The sequence below is a fragment of the Argopecten irradians genome, chromosome 15, assembly GCF_041381155.1.
Source record: "Argopecten irradians isolate NY chromosome 15, Ai_NY, whole genome shotgun sequence".
NCBI classification, from domain to species: domain Eukaryota; kingdom Metazoa; phylum Mollusca; class Bivalvia; order Pectinida; family Pectinidae; genus Argopecten; species Argopecten irradians.
This window is the reverse complement of record NC_091148.1, coordinates 10955638-10975158: the sequence shown is the minus strand read 5'-3', so window position 1 is coordinate 10975158 and position 19521 is coordinate 10955638. Positions and strand designations below refer to the sequence as shown.

General features: G+C 34.5%; 1 protein-coding gene across 1 annotated transcript in view; it reads right to left on the bottom strand.

The window, feature by feature from the left end:
- Window positions 1–6088: 6088 nt before the first annotated feature.
- LOC138308495 (uncharacterized) overlaps window positions 6089–19521 on the bottom strand; it is a 45139-nt gene continuing 31706 nt past the window's right edge. Inside the window, exons 3-4 of the mRNA XM_069249501.1 lie at window positions 11180–11404; window positions 6089–9089 (exon numbers count right to left, since the gene is read on the bottom strand). Coding sequence (XP_069105602.1) covers window positions 8458–9089; window positions 11180–11404 — 857 coding nt within the window. The 3' untranslated portion in view covers window positions 6089–8457. The remainder of the gene's footprint in view (window positions 9090–11179; window positions 11405–19521) is intronic.

Below are 19521 nucleotides of genomic sequence, written 5' to 3'. Positions count from 1 at the left end.
CGAGTCGACTGGAAATAATATAATAAGAATTCTGATTAAATGTGCGATTAACAAACAAACGGCACTCAGTACTGGCGGTTCTTTCCGTTGTTAAAATGGGCAGCTGTCAGTTTGCTATTTCATAACTAAGATAACTGTATTCCATTATGAACAGATTAAAAAGACCTTCGAAATGGTCCCTGTGTATACAAGATTGAGCCCAGGCTTGAATGTTAACGCGACCGCTGATTGACTGGCTCATTGTGAATTTCAAAAGTAAAAATGTTTTCTAACAGATAATTATTCCTAGATAACCATGATATGAATTTGAAAATTCAGATGGAGATTTAGGTTCAAATATCAATTTTGATAATGGATAGATAAAAACATTAGGATTTCAGGATTTTTAGTGCAAAATGCGCCAAATTTCAACATACATTGTAGCTACCCTGGTTGGAATTCGATCTGAAGAAACCAAATTTATTTTTCTATCTAGTGTTAACTAATGAGAACCAAGACTTTAATTATAGAACACAATAGCTAACTAATATTCCTTTGTTTTAATAATACATCACAAAACTTTACAAACCCTAACACTGTGGTATGTGTAAAATTATTTAGTTTGTTATTCTCTGTATTACATCTAGTAGTTCGGGACGTCGTTTCTGCTTTCAAAGTAGATAGGATGACTGCTAGAAGGATCATGTACGTTTGCATCCCAACAAATGTTATTTCAATAATAAATCGAAAAAGGATTGCACAATCTACATCAGTTTTTTCATGTAAGAAATCTTTATTTTTTCGTAGTGACAAAAAAGTATTAAAGATGCTACATCGCCGACAGAGCATAAACGACTCTAATCATATGAAAAATTAGTATTGGTATTTACTCATATATAATGTAGGTCTATTGACACAAACTTAATATAAATCAGCTTGTTTTTGCTTTTGGTGAGTACGTTATTCCAAATAGAGCATAGTGCCATGAACTTCCTTCGGGACGTAATTTTAAAAAAAATTGAAGTAAAATAAGATACTCAATCTTTTTAATCTTGGTAATGGTGTAAAAAATAACTTTTGTAAATGAAAAAAAAAACGATACTATTTTATAGAGTAATTCAAAATATCGTTTGTGAGCGTTGTAGTGCATTTAAAAGGAACGAACATTTTATTATAGAGAATATAAAGAGTTTTTAAAGGGCATTCGGAACAAGGAAATATTTATGTGGTAGTTTACCATTTTATCATCTTTATCCGCACAATTTATTAAATAATCATCTAAAAAATATTTTTTCTTCAGCAATCTATTGAATACCACCAGGTTTGATGAAAAAGCTGTGAAAATCTATTGATGTTGCAATGACCAATGTCTGTTATCACTTACATTTTTATGTATTAACAATAGTTTCAACTCATTACATAACTGTATGGGTAGATGAAAACGGATATGCAGAGGTCTCTTCACAAGTTCTAACAGTAATGTTATATGAAATTATGAAGCAGAACTTGGCCTCACAGCCTGACTATAGATATTGCAGTGTAAACGTAAATTGCCGAATTCCATTTTGATCCTTTATCTGTCTGTGTATTATTGTGTTGACATAGGCAAACCTCTATCCCATCTTCTTGTCGGTGCTTTGATTGTTTGGGTTTTTTTTTAAATTGCTTTATTTCGTTGATATGGTTTTAAGCCTTTGTTTGACGATTGTATCACTGGGTATGCAGACAAATATTATGAAATCTGCAGTAATGTTAGCGTTTTTTTGACGAAAATTGTTCTCAAAGTATGTAAAATGATTAAACTAAGATATTTACTTCTTGCGGCTACTTCAACATTTACAAATGTGTAGTGTATTAACGTGTATTCTTCTTCCATGTGATTTAAATTGTGAATATACTCAGAGCTTTAATCCAGACCCGGTGTATTAAATCATTAAAGATGCTCCACCGCTGACAAATGGTATTTTTTCAACATCAAAAACAGGATCAGACGATTTAGTATTTTTCTTCATTTACAAAAGTTACTTACTTTACACCATTAACACCATTGAAAAGTTTGAGCTTCTAATTTTACTTCAAGATAAAAATATTAGAAATAATTAATTGCATCCCGAAAAAAGTCCGTAGCACTATGTTCTATATAGAATGAAGTTCTGACTGCGCATGCACCAAAAACAAAATGAATTATTTCATATCATTTTTTGTGTTTATTAGTCATATATATACACGATTAAACACAAATTGTTGTTCAAATGATGAGTATCATTTATGGTCTGTCGGCGGTGGAGCATCTTTAAGCCATGTACGTCTAATTAAGGAAAAGGTCATAGTACATATGTATTTGGTTAAAATATAGAATGCATTGTGCATCATTTATCTCTTATTGTTAGACCTCATAATGCTCTATTTAGTGTTATCATTAGCATGTAAAATGCACTTAGGAGTCATATAAGTATCATGTATTGATTTTAATTCTTACATTTCTACACGATTTAAGCTAAAATGTTGTATTTATTATTAATAAATGCAATAAAATATTATTTCATCAATAAGTAATTAATTACATGTTTTGATCAGAATAATTGATTATATTCAAATGGTCTACAACTGTAAAGATTAACTGGATTTTTTTGGTTAGTTTTAAAATGTTCTTTAATGGAAAATAAAGCAGAAAGGGAGATAACCACTGTAAGGATAATGAACTCGGCTTTTTGCAAATCTTTTCTGAGTGGTATCCCTTCCTTCAGAATGATTGCATTAAAATTTCCATCAGTTAACATTTAAAGATGCTACGCCGCTGACGAATGGCCTATTTTCTTCTATCTTTACATCATAACCACCATTACAAAGGTTGCGTTTATTATTTTATGTCAGAAAAAATATTAAAAATAATGCATTGCGTCCCGGAAAAAAATCTATAGCACTTTGTTCTATATGTTATAAGGTACTAGCATTTGATCGATGGTTTTTAATAATGGCGCCACCCTATTGTCAATAAAGTCTGAGACATGACCCCGATTTAACCTAGATGGTAGATCTGTACAGCCGGGTCGCTATGAGCTAGATTTCGAATGACATGACGCTGCGACCTAAATTTGCATGACGATGTCAGTGTGACCTAGATTTGCATGATGGGGTCGTTGTGACATTACCAAAATTAAAATAAATTATATCATATGTACATTTGTATTAATTAGACACATCTAAACAAAATGTAATATCAGTTATTGTTCAAATGGTGAGTATCTTATATTTACAGCATCTTTAAATTTTCTCTCAATTACTTATGTCATCGAAAATCGAAAACAAGATCAGATCCTCTATTGGACGGAGTGATTATAAGAATCTATTTTTTGACTATGAATTATTCCAGAAGTGGGTAAAACGACAATGGAAGTAACCCCTGGAGTAAAGAGGATATAAAATAATGATAGTAACCCTTGGAGTATCGAGGTTTGGTTTGTTTATTTTTACGTCCTATTAACAGACAGGGTCGTTTAAGGACGTGCCAGGTTTGTTGGTGGAGGAAAGCCGGAGTACCCGGAGAAAACCACCGACCAACGGTCAGTACCTGGCAACTGCCCCACATGGGATTCGAACCCGCTTCCCAGAGGTGGAGGGCTTGTGGTAATATGTCGGAACATCTTAACCACTCGGCCACCGCGGCCCCAATTGGAGTATCGAGGATATAACAACATTGATAGTAACCCTTAGAGTATCAAGGATATATAACGACAGTGATAGTAACCCCTGGAGTAACGAGGATATTACGACAGTGATAGTAACCACTGGAGTATCGATGATATTACGACAGTGATAGTCATCACTGGAGTATCGAGGATATAACGACAGTTATAGTAACCACTGGAGTATCGACGATATTACGACAGTGATAGTAACCCCTGGAGTATCGAGGATATAACGACAGTGATAGTAACCCCTTGAGTATTGTGGACATAGCGACCGTGATAGTAACCCCTGGAGTATCGAGGATATAACGACAGTGATAGTAACCCCTGAAATATCGAGGATATAACGGCAGTGATAGTAACCCCTGTAGTATCGATAATATAACGACAGTGATAGTAACCGCTGGAGTATAGAGGATATAACGACAGTGATAGTAACCCCTGGATTATCGAGGATATAACGACAGTGATAGTAACCACTGGAGTATCGAGGATATAAAGACAGTGATAGTAACCCTTGGAGTATCGAGGATATAACGACAGTGATAGTAACCCCTGGAGTATAGAGGATATAACGACAGTGATAGTAACCCCTGGAGTATCGAGGATATAACGACAGTGATAGTAACCACTGGAGTATCGAGGATATAATGACAGTGATAGTAACCCCTGGAGTATAGAGGATATAACGACAGTGATAGTAACCCCTGAAGTATCGAGGATATAACGACAGTGATAGTAACCCCTGGAGTATAGAGGATATTATGACAGTGATAGTAACCCCTGGAGTATAGAGGATATTATGACAGTGATAGTAACCCCTGGAGTATAGAGTATATAACGACAGTGATAGTAACCCCTGGAGTATAGAGGTTATAACGACAGTGATAGTAACACCTGGAGTATAGAGGATATAACGACAGTGATAGTAACCCCTGAAGTATTGAGGATATTATGACAGTGATAGTAACCCCTGAAATATCGAGGATATAATGACAGTTATAGTAACCCCTGGAATATCGAGGATATAACGACAGTGATAGTAACCCCTGGAGTATCGATGATATAACGACAGTGATAGTAACCCCTGGAGTATCGAGGATATAACGACAGTGATAGTAACCCCTGGAGTATCGATGATATAACGACAGTGATAGTAACCCTTGGAGTATCGAGGATATAACGACAGTGATAGTAACCCTTGGAGTATCGAGGATATAACGACAGTGATAGTAACCCCTAGAGAATCGAGGATATAACGGCAGTGATAGTAACCCCTGGAAAATCGAGGATATAACGAGAGTGATAGTAACCCCATGGAGTATCGAGGATATAACGGCAGTGATAGTAACCCCTGGATAATCGAGGGTATAACGACAGTGATAGTAACCCCTGTAGTATCGATGATATACCGACAGTGATATTAACCCCTGAAGTATTGAGGATATAACGACAGTGATAGTAACCACTGGAGTATCGGGGATATAACGACAGTGATAGTAACCCCTGGAGTATTGAGGATATAACGACAGTGAAAGAAACCCCTGGAGTATCGGGGATATTACGACAGTGATAGTAGCCCTGGAGTATCGATGATATAACGACAGTGATAGTAACCCCTGGAGTATAGAGGATATAACGACAGCGATAGTAACCCCTGGAGTACCGAGGACATAACGACAGTGATAGTAGCCCATGGAGTATCGGGGACATAAGACAATGATAGTAACCACTGGAGTATCGATGATATAACGACAGTGATAGTAACCCCAGGAGTAGCAAGGATATACCTACAGTGATAGCAACCCATAGAGTATCGATGATATAACGACAGTGATGGTAACCCCTGGAGTATCGAGGATATAACGACAGTGATAGTAACCCTTGGAGTATCGGGTATATAATGACAGTGATAGTAACCCTTGGAGTATCGAGGATATAACGACAGTGATAGTAACCCTTGGAGTATCGAGGATAAAATGACAGTGATAGTAACCCTTGGAGTATCGAGGATATAACGGCAGTGATGGTAACCCTTGGAGTATCGAGGATATAACGACAGTGATAGTAACCCTTGGAGTATCGGGGATATAATGACAGTGATAGTAACCCTTGGAGTATCGAGGATATAACGGCAGTGATGGTAACCCTTGGAGTATCGAGGATATAACGGCAGTGATGGTAACCCTTGGAGTATCGAGGATATAACGACAGTGATAGTAACCCTTGGAGTATCCAGGATATAATGACAGTGATAGTAACCCTTGGAGTATCGGGGATATAACGACAGTGATAGTAACCCCTGGAGTATCGAGGATAAAATGACAGTGATAGTAACCCCTGGAATATAGAGGACATAACGACAGTGATAGTAACCCCTGTGTATCATATTGTGATGTTAAATACATAACAAACTCATGTTCGCTGGTATAATTATAATTTATTGTCTTATCTAATCACTCATCAACACTTAACCTATCAACGCTTGACCTGAGTTTTTATTGCTTTTCAAACTTTTATAATAATCATTAAATAACAGTATTATCTTGTATATACAAAATAATGTTTCTACCCATATACACATATACATATTAAATATATACAGTTGTATATGTACAAGGAATATTCTTACTACATCTTATCATTTCCTTTTTCTGCATTGACATAAACCAAACTGAAGGTATTTATTTTTATAAAAAATGAATTAGTACATAGGACTATTTACAAAAAGTATAAGTTTCAACACTTCACCTATTCCTGTGTAAAGTTCTTACATTTTTACTAAAATGAAACTGTTTTGAACTCACTTCCTGTTTCCTTTAATAAGTGAATTGAAGAAATTAATCATCAAATCCTTTTCATATACTTTAAATTAAAATGTGCAACTTAAATTTTGAACATATTTGACATTAACTTGCAATGTTTTGAAATTTACAACAAGCAAAAAACAAAACTAGCTATATAAGTTTGTGTTAACGAGGTTCAACAATTCCTCTGCCTTAGAAACTTTATTATCCTACAATTCGCCTGATATACAGTGATTTCGCCATCAAGTACTTTTGCATACGACACTAGTACAATATAAGCGGATATATCCCATTGGTTGTACCGGGCAGGAAGTTTATTGTGACATCATGACAGAAACAATGAATTGACATAAAAAAACGTGACGCTAAGACACGACAACAGCGGAACAAAATTACCGTCTCCCCTGGATATTAGCAGCACATCTTGACGTTGATATTCTTCGAAAAGTAGGTTTTTGTAATTACGTGATAAAATATCTTAAATTTGGGTTCATTCCATTTGAGATATGGTGAAACTTGTTTCGAATATTTATTTATTGACTCGCCAAGGCTCGCAATAATAAAAACTTTTCAGATTCGCATAAAAAAATCTATAAATGACATGAACACCCATTTAAGATCCTAAATGTCTTTACCTCCGTTATCAGTAGAAACTGTTTGAATGCATATTATTCTTAACAGGAACCTTAACATCTCTATAAAAAAATAACAATGTTTTCATAGCTTGTAACGAATTAGAGCAACTGAAACATTAATTTTTCAATTTTTTTAATTGTACAACAAGATAATTGTATTTTTGCGGGGGGAAATCGCGTTTATACCAAAGGACGTTTTTGCGATATTTCTATCGTCCGCAAAAATACATTGGTTTACACTTCTTTCAGTACATCGTCTAATGCTTAATTAACTTACAATCCTAAAAAAAAAGTAAACATAATAGTGTTATGTCTTAAAGTAGTATAGTTATGTCACAATTAGCCAATAAAATATTTAAAGAAACGCCACTGCAATAGAACAACTACACTACCACAAAACGGAATGCCAGCATTCCATTTGGATTATGTAAATATGTTGCCTAACTAAAGTATACTTCATCTGTTTGTGGAGAATGGGTGGAGTTGTACTGTAAGTATACTCCATCTGTTTGTGGAGAATGAGTGTACATTGTATCATAACTACCGAAACATATAAATATAGTAAATATTACCATTGACTTAATTACCATTGACTCTGTATATTTACTATCATCTTAAACCAAACATAGTAATTCAACTTGTTTTCACAGAGATTTGATTTCGCGATCTTAGAGTTACTCCCCTTACTTTACTCCTCCAGTATTGAAGAGTGAGTGGAAGGGAAGTAACTCTGATAGATCAGAAATACTCTATGTGGACATAAGACATAGACGGATTTTTTTAAACATAGGTAAACCTAATTTAAATCTGGTCTCCACGAAAAATTGATTTTATCTTTATAATCAATAGTCGAAATAAATACAACCATTTATAATATATATACAAATGTTGTGAGAAACAAATTCTATGAAATTAAATTTCGCCTCTTAAAGACCCACTACCTTTTCAAAAGAAAAAGTTTCTTAAAAGATATAATAACATTCCACAATTTATATCGATAGCCTAAGATGAAATCTTGTTTTTAGTTTATGCAATAACTACGCAACTAAGGCTACACATATCTCAATGTCATTCTCCGTTGCCAAACGGAACGTTGCGAAGCGACAGAGTCACATAAACGGCCTTCACGTTGAAACAAAATAATTTTGTTAAATGTTTTATGCGTATCTCTCACGAAACATTTCACTATTAAGTTGAAGAAAGGTAATGGGCCTTTAATAGTATGAGATGTTGTGGTATATCTCAATAAATTGCATAGAATCTAACATTGTAATGTACATCGCATTAAGCTTGTAATACCTGGCAATAATGTTGACCATGACAGCAGACTAAAATAGTATTTGAAAATTATTCCGAATTTAAAAGGAATCGTATTAGTATATAAAATAACTGACTGATGATAATGGAGAAAATAAACACATGTGGTGGTACGTCCATAAACAGCGCTATCGACGCTGATCCTGACAACATGAAACATATTTCAGACCAGTTTATTCCCATAGAATGTGATGGTAAATCCAGTTTATTTATTTTATTATGTGAGTTATCTCCCGTTGAATAGGTCATTTCCGGTTCTGATTTGAAAGAGTCACTTTTATGGTCGGAAGGTGGCGCTGTGGTTACATTATTACACAGATGCTTGTCGTCATTCGGAAGTATTTTCTTGTTGGCGTTTTCGTCCTTAGCAAACGTTAATGGTCGAGTTGAAGTAAAACACGATAAATCGGCGTGTCCTTTGCTCCGAACGAGGTTTTTATTTTCAAACACAAGGTTTGGTATCGTGATGCCTCCGTTTAAACTTTCTGGGAGGTCACTGTTATAGCGTGTGTCGTTTCCATAGTAACCATCACTTTCCGGTTGTGACGTTGTATCCGTTTCAGCATCGAAATCAGTATCCGTGTCATTTAATGAGTCGTCTGATATAAACACATCGTCTTCATCAGAGCAATCATCGAAACTATCACTTAGCCCATCGAAATCTGAAAGACAGAAAAGAAAATTCCTTCTGAATATTTTAGGTTAACATTGATTTTTACATTGTTTTACATTGATTATCAAGAAAAATAACCCTGTATTTAACATACAGCAAAATAACAAAATCGTTAATATATCAAAATCCTTCATGTAAAATCGGAAAGCATGCCCGACACATGATTTGCATCATTTACTTGTATCTTGTAACAAATGTTATTATTATTTATTATGCACTTGTCAATTGCAGAGTAATCTTCCCTTTTGGGTAGGTATTGATTGTGACGGCATGTGTTAGCTTTATGAAAATATTAGTTTCCAAACGTCAAAACAAGTTATTTCAACTTTGAAGTAAAATTGGAATAAAAAAACCAGGTTGCAATCGCAATGTAAAAATTGCATGCAGTTTAAACTTACATAAACGAAAATATTTCAAAACACTGTGGTTGAAATTTGCATAGAAAATATTATCTTTATTAGAAATGAGTTATAACTTGTTAAATGTATATAAATATGCCTCTAAGACATGTATTAAGATAATTTCTGCGTGATGAGCTACAGAAGGAAAACAATATTTAGTGAAATCCCGTTAATATGAAAAATTAGAATTAAAAGAAATTCCTGATTCATATATTTGCCATTCCCCCTTGTTCCATTAAAATTCGAAATTATTTTCAACCGCCCTACGCCTTTACCTGCATTGATACAAATAGTAAGCATGTTCTATTGTTCTTTTAGTTGAATTTCAGTGTAACTAGAAATAGTATGCACGTTCTAATGTTCTGAATTTCAGTGTAATTGTGAAAAGTAAGCACGTTTCATTGTCCTTAGTGCTTGAATTTCAACGTAATTGTGAATAATAATAGCGTTCTATTATTAGCATTTCTTCTAAAACCGATTATTGACCACATTTTATACAAATATGTTACTGAACGACTTTGTTCTATGATCATTAAATTTAATTACCTTTCGTATTTTTCGTTAATACACATATAACTGCCATAGCTTATACGAAGCGAAAGTGGCAATGCTCAAGACGTACATATAACAGATACCAAATAATGGTGCACGCACAACTGCGTCTTTTGAAACGTTGCAAAAACATTTAAGCTAGTTTGTTTTGCGAAATTGTTCATAACAATTTAAGCCTTGAAAACTTAGCAAGCACAGGGCATAGACAGGTAACTGAGTTGATTGTAAAGTGCTAGCAAGAGCGCGAGAAATATGCACTTTCTTTCAAAAGCAGATAGTCAAAGAATATTATTACGAATGAAGAATGTCCCAGCAGTCGATCGAATGTTTGATTTTTTAAATCAGGCGATAAAAGGTACTAAAAGCAGGGTTTTAGTAGAACAGTAAACACGGATGAAGCAGCTGGTCATTAGATTATTGACTACCTACTATTTTCCCATACCAAGATCATTATCTAAAACAAAGCAAATCGTTCCATTTAAAACAGCAAAATGATGATAAACAGGATATTAGAATAGTTATTTTAATAAGAATTAATGATAAAAGATAATAACAAACTTTCATTAAACAAGAAAATAAAAAGTTTATTTGTTCTGCCAGGTGCCAAATTGAGTTCATTGGAAGTGCATAAATTATGCTAATTTGAGATCTTTACTATGTTGATGTCTTTACTCCTTTGAAATATTATCTAATTTTAAATATTTTGATCGTATTTGAGATCTTTACTAATCTGAGATCTTTTCTTATCCCAGATCTTCATTAATTTTCAATCTATAAAATTTGAGATGATAACCAGTTTATAATCTATACTATTTTAACATGAGTTATTGTTTCTTAAATATGAACATGTTCATTAAATATGGGTCATGGGCCATATGACTGATACTCAGTACAGGCTAGATCTCAAACTCCTTACTGATCACAGTTAGGACTGACTAGACTGGTTCCCTCTTCAGCTGCCTCCCTTGCGTACGCTTCATAGAGTGAACACAGCCTGGCGGAGACTAGAGAACTACGAGAAGGGGACCAGTCTAAGGACTGCAACAACAACCAGACGGTCTCCGAAAGCTACCCGTGAATAGATGCGTTATTAAGACACTTTGTTTCAGTTTCAATTGTTACATACCTTTAGAGTTCACGCCATTTACGAAAGCCCAGCTGCCGAGAAACTCGGACCAGTCCCTGTTTTTCCACGTTAACCCATAGTAGAGGTGCGTCAGAGGGGACTCTGGGGAACGTTTGGTCTCCTCTGCTTCCAGTTCCTCCTCTGCAACCTTCTCTGTGATTGGCGGAAACATGGAGCGCTTGTGTGCTGTCCGACTGGAGGCCTTCTTGGAACTCCGGGATTTAGCTGGAAATAAATACAATAATTCCAGGTGAAATATGTTCTAAATAAACAGGAAACGATTCTCTTATTATATCTCATTGTTCATGTGGCGCGTGAAGAATATTACAGAATGTATCATATTAACTGTTCACCTTGTACTCATTAAAGTATTTATCAACCGTTCAAAGACAATATCTACATATCGTTTATGATACGGTGTTATATCATAGTAATGAGAACGTCTTACTGATAATATTGTGCTGGATTTTTGTAGCTCTAAAATTATATTTTTACTACAGGAAATTTAAATAAACTTACGCCAATAAGACATTTATAACCAGTGATGTGAGTTTTTTTATTATTTGATCAATGTGGAAAAGATTCGACAAAAAAATGCAATTGTATTCTCTTAAATTTCGTTCCTTATGATTTAGTAAACTTCGCATTCATCAATTCATCAAACGTAATTATTTTTAAAAAAAGTTTTTGAATAAATACATCACAACGCTGAAAAGGACACACAAAAATGGTGAAATACTGCATAACAACGAGAACAGACAGATTGTAAAGTGCCATGCTTACGCTCGGGATTAACACATTATCAAAGCATTAACTTTAACACAAAATACTCAATGGTCTGTGCGTACCAGAGGAATTAATAAAATAGGAAAAATCAATATAAAATTTATAACGAATATAAACATTTTTTTATATCCGTAAAAACAACGATTTAAATTTTAACATTATTAACGTTGATTGTTATATCATCATTAATGCTCCGCGACTTGCCACGAAATGATTACAAACATCATGAAAGAGAGATTCCAAGAATAATGCATGTTATTCAACCTGAAAATGTCACCATGGACTGCTCTAGTCTGTGATTTAGGAGAGTCCCGGCGGTCTATAAGGGTGGATTAGTTTATTGCTTCGTATGCGAATTATGTGTACCTGACTGTTGAGGTTACAAGGAGAAGGAATCCAAGGGGGAGACCATCATGTGTACCTAATCTGTCCCCTGAAATTCCATAATGAACTGGTCTAGTCTTTGATTTAGAAGAACCTTAATACGTATTCAGGGGTAAATGTGTCGATCTGTGCCCTACAGCTGACAGATCTAACAGAGGACTGAACGCTAATAGCTGTCCCCATTCCAACAGAAATACATTTTTTATGTTCAATTAAGGTAATATTGCTTTTTTAATAATAATTCAAAATACACGATAATTTTGTTCCATAGTTATGCCAGAATAATACAAGTACTTACATGTAAAACGTGTACCGGTATGCATGTTACACATTATTAGTAAAACATGGTTTAATATAACGAATTTCTAAAAACTAGCGAAATTATTTCGATATATGCATAGTTCGTTATAAATATATTACAAACGTTTTATAGGAACATTGACAGAAAATAAACAGTACAACGTTACGTGTTAAGCCATGAATTCGTTGCAAGCGTATTCGTTATAGACCTGCTTTACTGTAGTTTTTCAACAATTAAAAATTATTTTAGGTGGGTTTTTTTTTCTTTTAGAGTCAACCCTAGTAGTGTCGTATGTACTATTACAACAGCTTGAAACCATTGAACACATTGCCATCACCCTATTTCTGTCACTATCATATACTGTTACCCTTAGCATAAAAACAATTATGATGCCAGGAGAAATCTGAAGTAACTTGATAACCTCATTAAAACATTGATTAAGAAAATAACATCACAGTATTTGGGAACAGATTGGCGACAACAGTTGTTTAATTATCTTCTGTCTTCTAAATCCAGACAAGATTACATTCTAACTAGCGACGACTGAACCAACAACTGTTGAAAACATGCTGCATTTGGCGTAAAAACCTTGTTTACGAATTACTATTTTGCTACAATGAGGTTATAAAAGCTTCCAAGTTATTGGATCAGTACTTTATTTTAAAGAGCCATTTAACCGATTCTGTTAATATTATTTTTGTTGCTGCTGGTTTGTCATCATTACGGCATATGATATGAAAAGAATTGTTCCTGACTATAATGAGGAAGTTTAATTTTGATTAATTTTGCTTTTAACGTGCTATGAATAGTTAATATCACTTTATGTATGATAACATTTTTTCGCCAATGTGATGAAGGATCTTTGTTCTGTCTCCTGGTCGAGACAAACCTTAGTCTATAAAAGTGGTAGTTTCTTTTTCTGCTCAGCGTTCAACAGGGTGGGATAATCACCATTACAAGGAGACGATATGAATGTACCGCAGCCTCCCAAAATATAAACATTCACACAAACACATTGCATACAATACAAAACCTGCATATGATACAACCTCATATTACGTTTTATATTTAATATTTCTCAATGTATTCAATGCAATACACTTATCGACTGAGCACATCGTCACAGCGTCAACAAAAATACTTTCCCGGTATAACTTATCCTTTTTTTCAGAAACTAAGCTACATTTACTATAAAAATACAAACAACGGGATTTGCGTTGGGGAATAAATCACACAATTTTCATGTATGGAGAATTCACGTACATTTTTTTTCAAAATGAAGGGATATCATAGTTGCAAATTTGTAATAAAACGTCTAGACATGAGGGGAAACTACTTTTTCATAAGCTTTAATTTTCAGAACATGTTGTGACTCTCATGTAGAATATCCCTTTCCTTCATGTACACATATGGAAGAGTCTTACAACATATTCCCTCTACATTCTTTTCATACTATACCTCTTGCCGTAGTGTCTCATTTAACATATTCATACTTGATAAAAAAAATCATCCTTCAGTTATAAGAATAAGTACGGCTATGATTTAGATGCCTATTCCGGCTGTCACATTGATTTGTGGTTCACTGTGAAGATCCGACATGAAATTTGTCTACGGTATGGCTAGACCAGCTTCACTCCTGTGATTAATTAAGTCTACCACGGACACCACTGAAGACGTGTTAAAGTGTCTCTCTGAAGGAATGTCATCAGCCAATAACATGTACATTGTCACGTTTACATTCCGTGTATGAATAAAATGTCGTTTCCATAGCGATAGAAAAAGTGATATACAACACGCCACGCCTAATCAAATTAGATACATGTATGCGAGTTTATTGTTCGAGTTAATTTGCCAATTAATTCATTTTTATGGCATCAAATTAGTTATAAGGTTTTCTAGTTTTGTTAATAAATCTGTTTTAGTTTTTGTAATCTTTGAGTTTAACCATGAAATAGTAAATAATTACACGAATTATCGAAAGGTACTCCGATAGTACACAAAAACTTAGCAGAACCCTAAGAAAGGGCGCCAAGCGAGATTTCATTTCAGAAACACGTTACCAAAACTTTAATATGCAAGAACGCAACTATACAGTTATGGTAAGTATAACATCATAAAAATGTTTAAAAACCTTACATTAACCTTTATATTTGCATACAGACAGAACACCGACCCTAGCCAGTGAGATATAGCCTAGATAATGAACGAGGTCATGTAGCTTCATTAACTAGCTAAATAAAAAGAATATATTGACTGCAGTTCGTGTCTTATTTGAGACATCGGGACCTGTTTATGCTTATTTGTGTTTAGTGCCTCGATGGCGTAATTTAACAGACACAAACTTTTATATAAGGTCAGATGTTTATCGCTTAGAACGAATATACGTACCCGGCCTACTATAACTTTCGGCCGGGTACGAATAGGTCCTTATGTGTCGTAATGGAGCACTGCCTCCGAAAGTCACTCGGGCATAGTTTTCTTTATATTTTTGTAGGTTTCGAATTATTTTATGCGTATACATGCATTTACATATTATTTTTGTCCAAAATAAACATAACTACCATTCTTAATATCTACCGTAACGCTCACAAGACGTCAAATTCACAATTTGTGGACTTGCCGTATAAATTCCCCTCAGAAAGACCTTCATATATATTATGTTAAAAAAATAATGCCTCGATGAGAATTTGATATTTTATGTGGTTCAGTTTTATTGCCTTGTAAGTAAGCGATATCAAACAAGTACGATGAAAATGCAAACAAACATTTTATAATGGTTTGCATAATCATTACTTTGCTCCATTAGCAGTAACAGGCACCAATTGTAGCTCTAAAGACGACACCATTTTCTGTCTAAAAGTCTTTTGACCTACAATATTGCAGCTATTTATCGCTATAATGTTATTGAGCGTTCAAGCATTCAGTTTTAATATCAGGTAGTCCAGCGTTATAGAGATCGTAAGTGATCGGAACTCCTGGAATATCGAGGATGGCAAGCGTTGTGAATAAATCTTTACACTAGACCTAGAAAAAGGTCACAATCGCTTCACATACATACCGCAGCCTCCCTAAACATACCTTCATCCACACACAGCAACACACTGCACACGTGGGAGGTCGTCATTTAACTACCCAGACTGTTGATATGACGTTCATGTAATAAAACAAGCCAAGCTCTCTTTAAACAGAACCTCGATGAAATTAGCTATTAGGTATTGAATTCCTTTATTCGCTTTGATTTAGTTATCTGAGCTAAGCAGCTAATGGAAAACTCAAGTTACTAGTACAGATAACATGGTATGTATATAAACAGATAAAGATCATAGGTATTCTACTACAGACTCGGTCAGTTCTTATTTACACTTTTTGCACTAAACAGCTGATACAAAACTTACACGGCATGTGCTTATTGTGTATCATATTCATTTCACTCCGGATGTTTTCGTCGGAGCTTTAAATATCTGAAGACTTTGAACAATAAATAAAGAGGTCTGCATTATTCACCATATATAGAATCATTTTCGCGACGTCCCTAGAATTGAACCTGTATCATAATATAAAATGTCTAGCTTGTAGCCAGTTATTTTTAAGGGGATGATGTTTTCGCGATGTCGCGGGTTACCGACGTGATCTCAAAATATTGATCAGTGAAACAATAAGAATTGGTTGTATTATATAAGCACTTGAATACACATCGCGAAATTTTGATTCACTAAATTCTGTTTTTCCAAGTTATTGGACCAAATCGAGAAAATGTTAACCCGCGAAAACACTCAGCTGTACGGTATATATATGCAATGTTGATGATTTTGTCGGATCAAGAACAATTTCTTTGCATAAAAATTAATCTTCTCGTTTAAGTGAAAATTGTACAATCGTTGTCCGGCATTAATCAAGAGCGAATAAGATGAATGGCAATTACGAGTTATATAAGACATTTCGTTCGTCATACCGATTGGTCGAATTTTATCCAGTGAGCGTTACAATAGATATGTCAAACGTGTCGTAGGCGATGCATTGTTTAAATATTTCTCAAAACGTGAAATACACACTAGACGCGGAAGCAATAGAGAGCTGCCACATCGTGATGGAAACCTTACAGGATGAAATCCTTGGAGACCTTAAATACTATTATCATTCATAGAAAATGTAACTTCTCCAACATTCCTGTACAAAAACCGCTAAAAATATTTGACGTGATTTGACAGGATGCGTATTGAGTGATCAAACGAAATTATCAAGGGAGCCCTATTTTGTCTGCCTCTGCTCACGCGACGATTAAAAAATGACAGACCTACCGATGAATGATAAAAACACTTTCCATGATTTGTCACGAACGTGAACGAATATATATTGTTTGGTAAGGTCTTACAACTTGTTTAGCAGAATCATCAAGGAGCTTGCGCTATTTTTAAGGCCAAGAAAAAAAAATCAACTGTTACCTGTTCTCAAGGTCTTTAAATATGCTGTAGATATGCTCTGATACATTTTGTGTCACACTACAATACACTTCAGGTTCATTGTACACGATTGTAATGCAGTTTTGGTGACTTAGTTATTGCAGATATGTGTATGCTTTTTGTATCGATTTTTTGATATATTAACTGTACTACGGGATGATTTTATTTTAACCTAGTTTTCATAGTTTGTATTTTGGTAGGACACATTATATATCAGGCTTCAGTAGAGATTTTTTGTCAATTTCTTGATTTTTTAATAACATCTTAGGTTTGTGTTGACATAGTCCGTCTTTCTATAATACAAAGTTTCCTCCCTTGCGGATAGGTATTCATTTTAACGTCATTATTTTACAAGTGAAACTCACGTCGTGTTCTCTTAAACGTATGGTTTTACGCTCACAAACACATGACGTCCTAATCAATACCTACACGTAAGTAACTGTATAATATGTAAATACAGAATAAGTGAAAGCACGAGCTAGTAATATAAGCTTCAGAGTGAATGTGTGAGGCTATACATTGTGATGGTCTTCAAACTCTGGCAGCTCTCCAACAACTGCTGGGGAAATAAACTTTTCGTTTGAAAAACAAAATTTTATCAATAACTGTATCTTCTTTATTTGACTATGTTTAAAACCATGAAACTACGACACTGCTTTGCCAAACAGTGCAACAAAGTCCATGTTTATCCTATCATATCTTTCCATTACAGTTATTTCGTCTTTTATATTATTTGGTATTTGTCTTTGGGTTGCTATTTTACTGAAGCTGGCTAATTAAATCGAAATTGTTTGAATTGATTTTGAAGTTTACATTAGTCAAAGGTAATTTGAGAAACCCGATTAGAATCCTTCCCAATGCTGCAATTATAAATCATTACGGTGAAACGTAAAACCAAATATATTTCCCTTTATTCTCAACGGTGGAATATGTATAACCAAATTAGTTGATACTTTTAGAAATTTACAATCCTTTGTAATTGAAGCGTATTGTAGTTTATTTATGTTGTAATCAATAAAATTCTCCTGAAGGTTTTAACGGGCGACTTACACTTGTGTGGTTGGTACATTGCCGACGGAGACCGAACCGACACGAGTTAATCATGAAAAACAGTGGTCTTACATTTCCGGGAACATCGCTGTCCGTCGTGTAGGACACAGACGAACACGACCCCGGGGATACTGGACAAGTCCAAGAAAAACAACCCCCGGGGATACTGGACAAGTCCATGATACATATATACATACGCCCACGTCCAATATCCTACAAATATAACCCTAATCTTTATAGAAGAGTCATGCGGGCGAGATAATCTTAAGAAAATATAGCTTTTATGAGAATGGTCATGGCATCTTCAGCTTATAATTCAAATCGATACAGACACTTTTACTCAGTATTTGCCATAATTTAAGGGGAAGTACATTGTACGCTTAAGACAATTCTGTTTAGAAATATCGTTGCAAAAATATATATTGATCTTACATATATATCAAGTATTTCTATTCTGGGGTCATGTGGGCAAGATGATCTTGAAAAATTACAACTTTCACAAATCATGCCTATGGTACGCCGCCGTACTATGGCAACTACAACTTATAAGTCAAATCGATACAGACATTTTTGTTTAGTATTAAACGCCACAATTTAAGTGAAGGAAATTGCACGCTGAATACAATATCGTTTAGAAATACTGTTGCAAAAAATGTATAATGGTCTTACATATATATCCCTAATACATAGGTAAATATGATAGTCAAGCGGGCAAGATGATCTTTAGTAATGATAGCATTTCAAAGAATGACTAAGGCATCTTCAGCTTATAATTCAAATTGATACAGACACCTTTGCTCAGAATTTACCACAATCTATGGGAAAATACATTGCACATTAAATACAATGCCATTTGGAAATATCATTTGCAAAAACAAAATATATAATAGTCTTTCACATCAATCCCCCGTCTTGAGTCATGCGGCAAGATGATCTTTAGTTCACAAATAATGACTATGGAATCTTCAGCTTATAATCGAAATCAATATAGACACTTTTGCTTAGTATTCACAATATATATCACAACAATTTAAGGGAAATACATTGTACGCTAAAAACAATATCGTATAGAAATATCGTTGCAAGACTGGCTATCAATTATATTGAAAAAATCACTTAATTTGGCTTGATTATTTTTTCTCTACTACGTGGTTGATCCTTTGTTTCAAGCTAAGGGAAAATTTAGAATAGAACTCTGCTGAGAAAGGCTTATCAACAACGAAGGGTTTGGTGGCCAGTCTAGGGTTTTACATATTTAGCTCTAATTTATATGCTATATTCTAGGGTCATGCGGGCGAGATTAGTAATGATACCGTTCACAAGAATCATTATAGGATCTGTAGCTTATAATTTAAATAGAT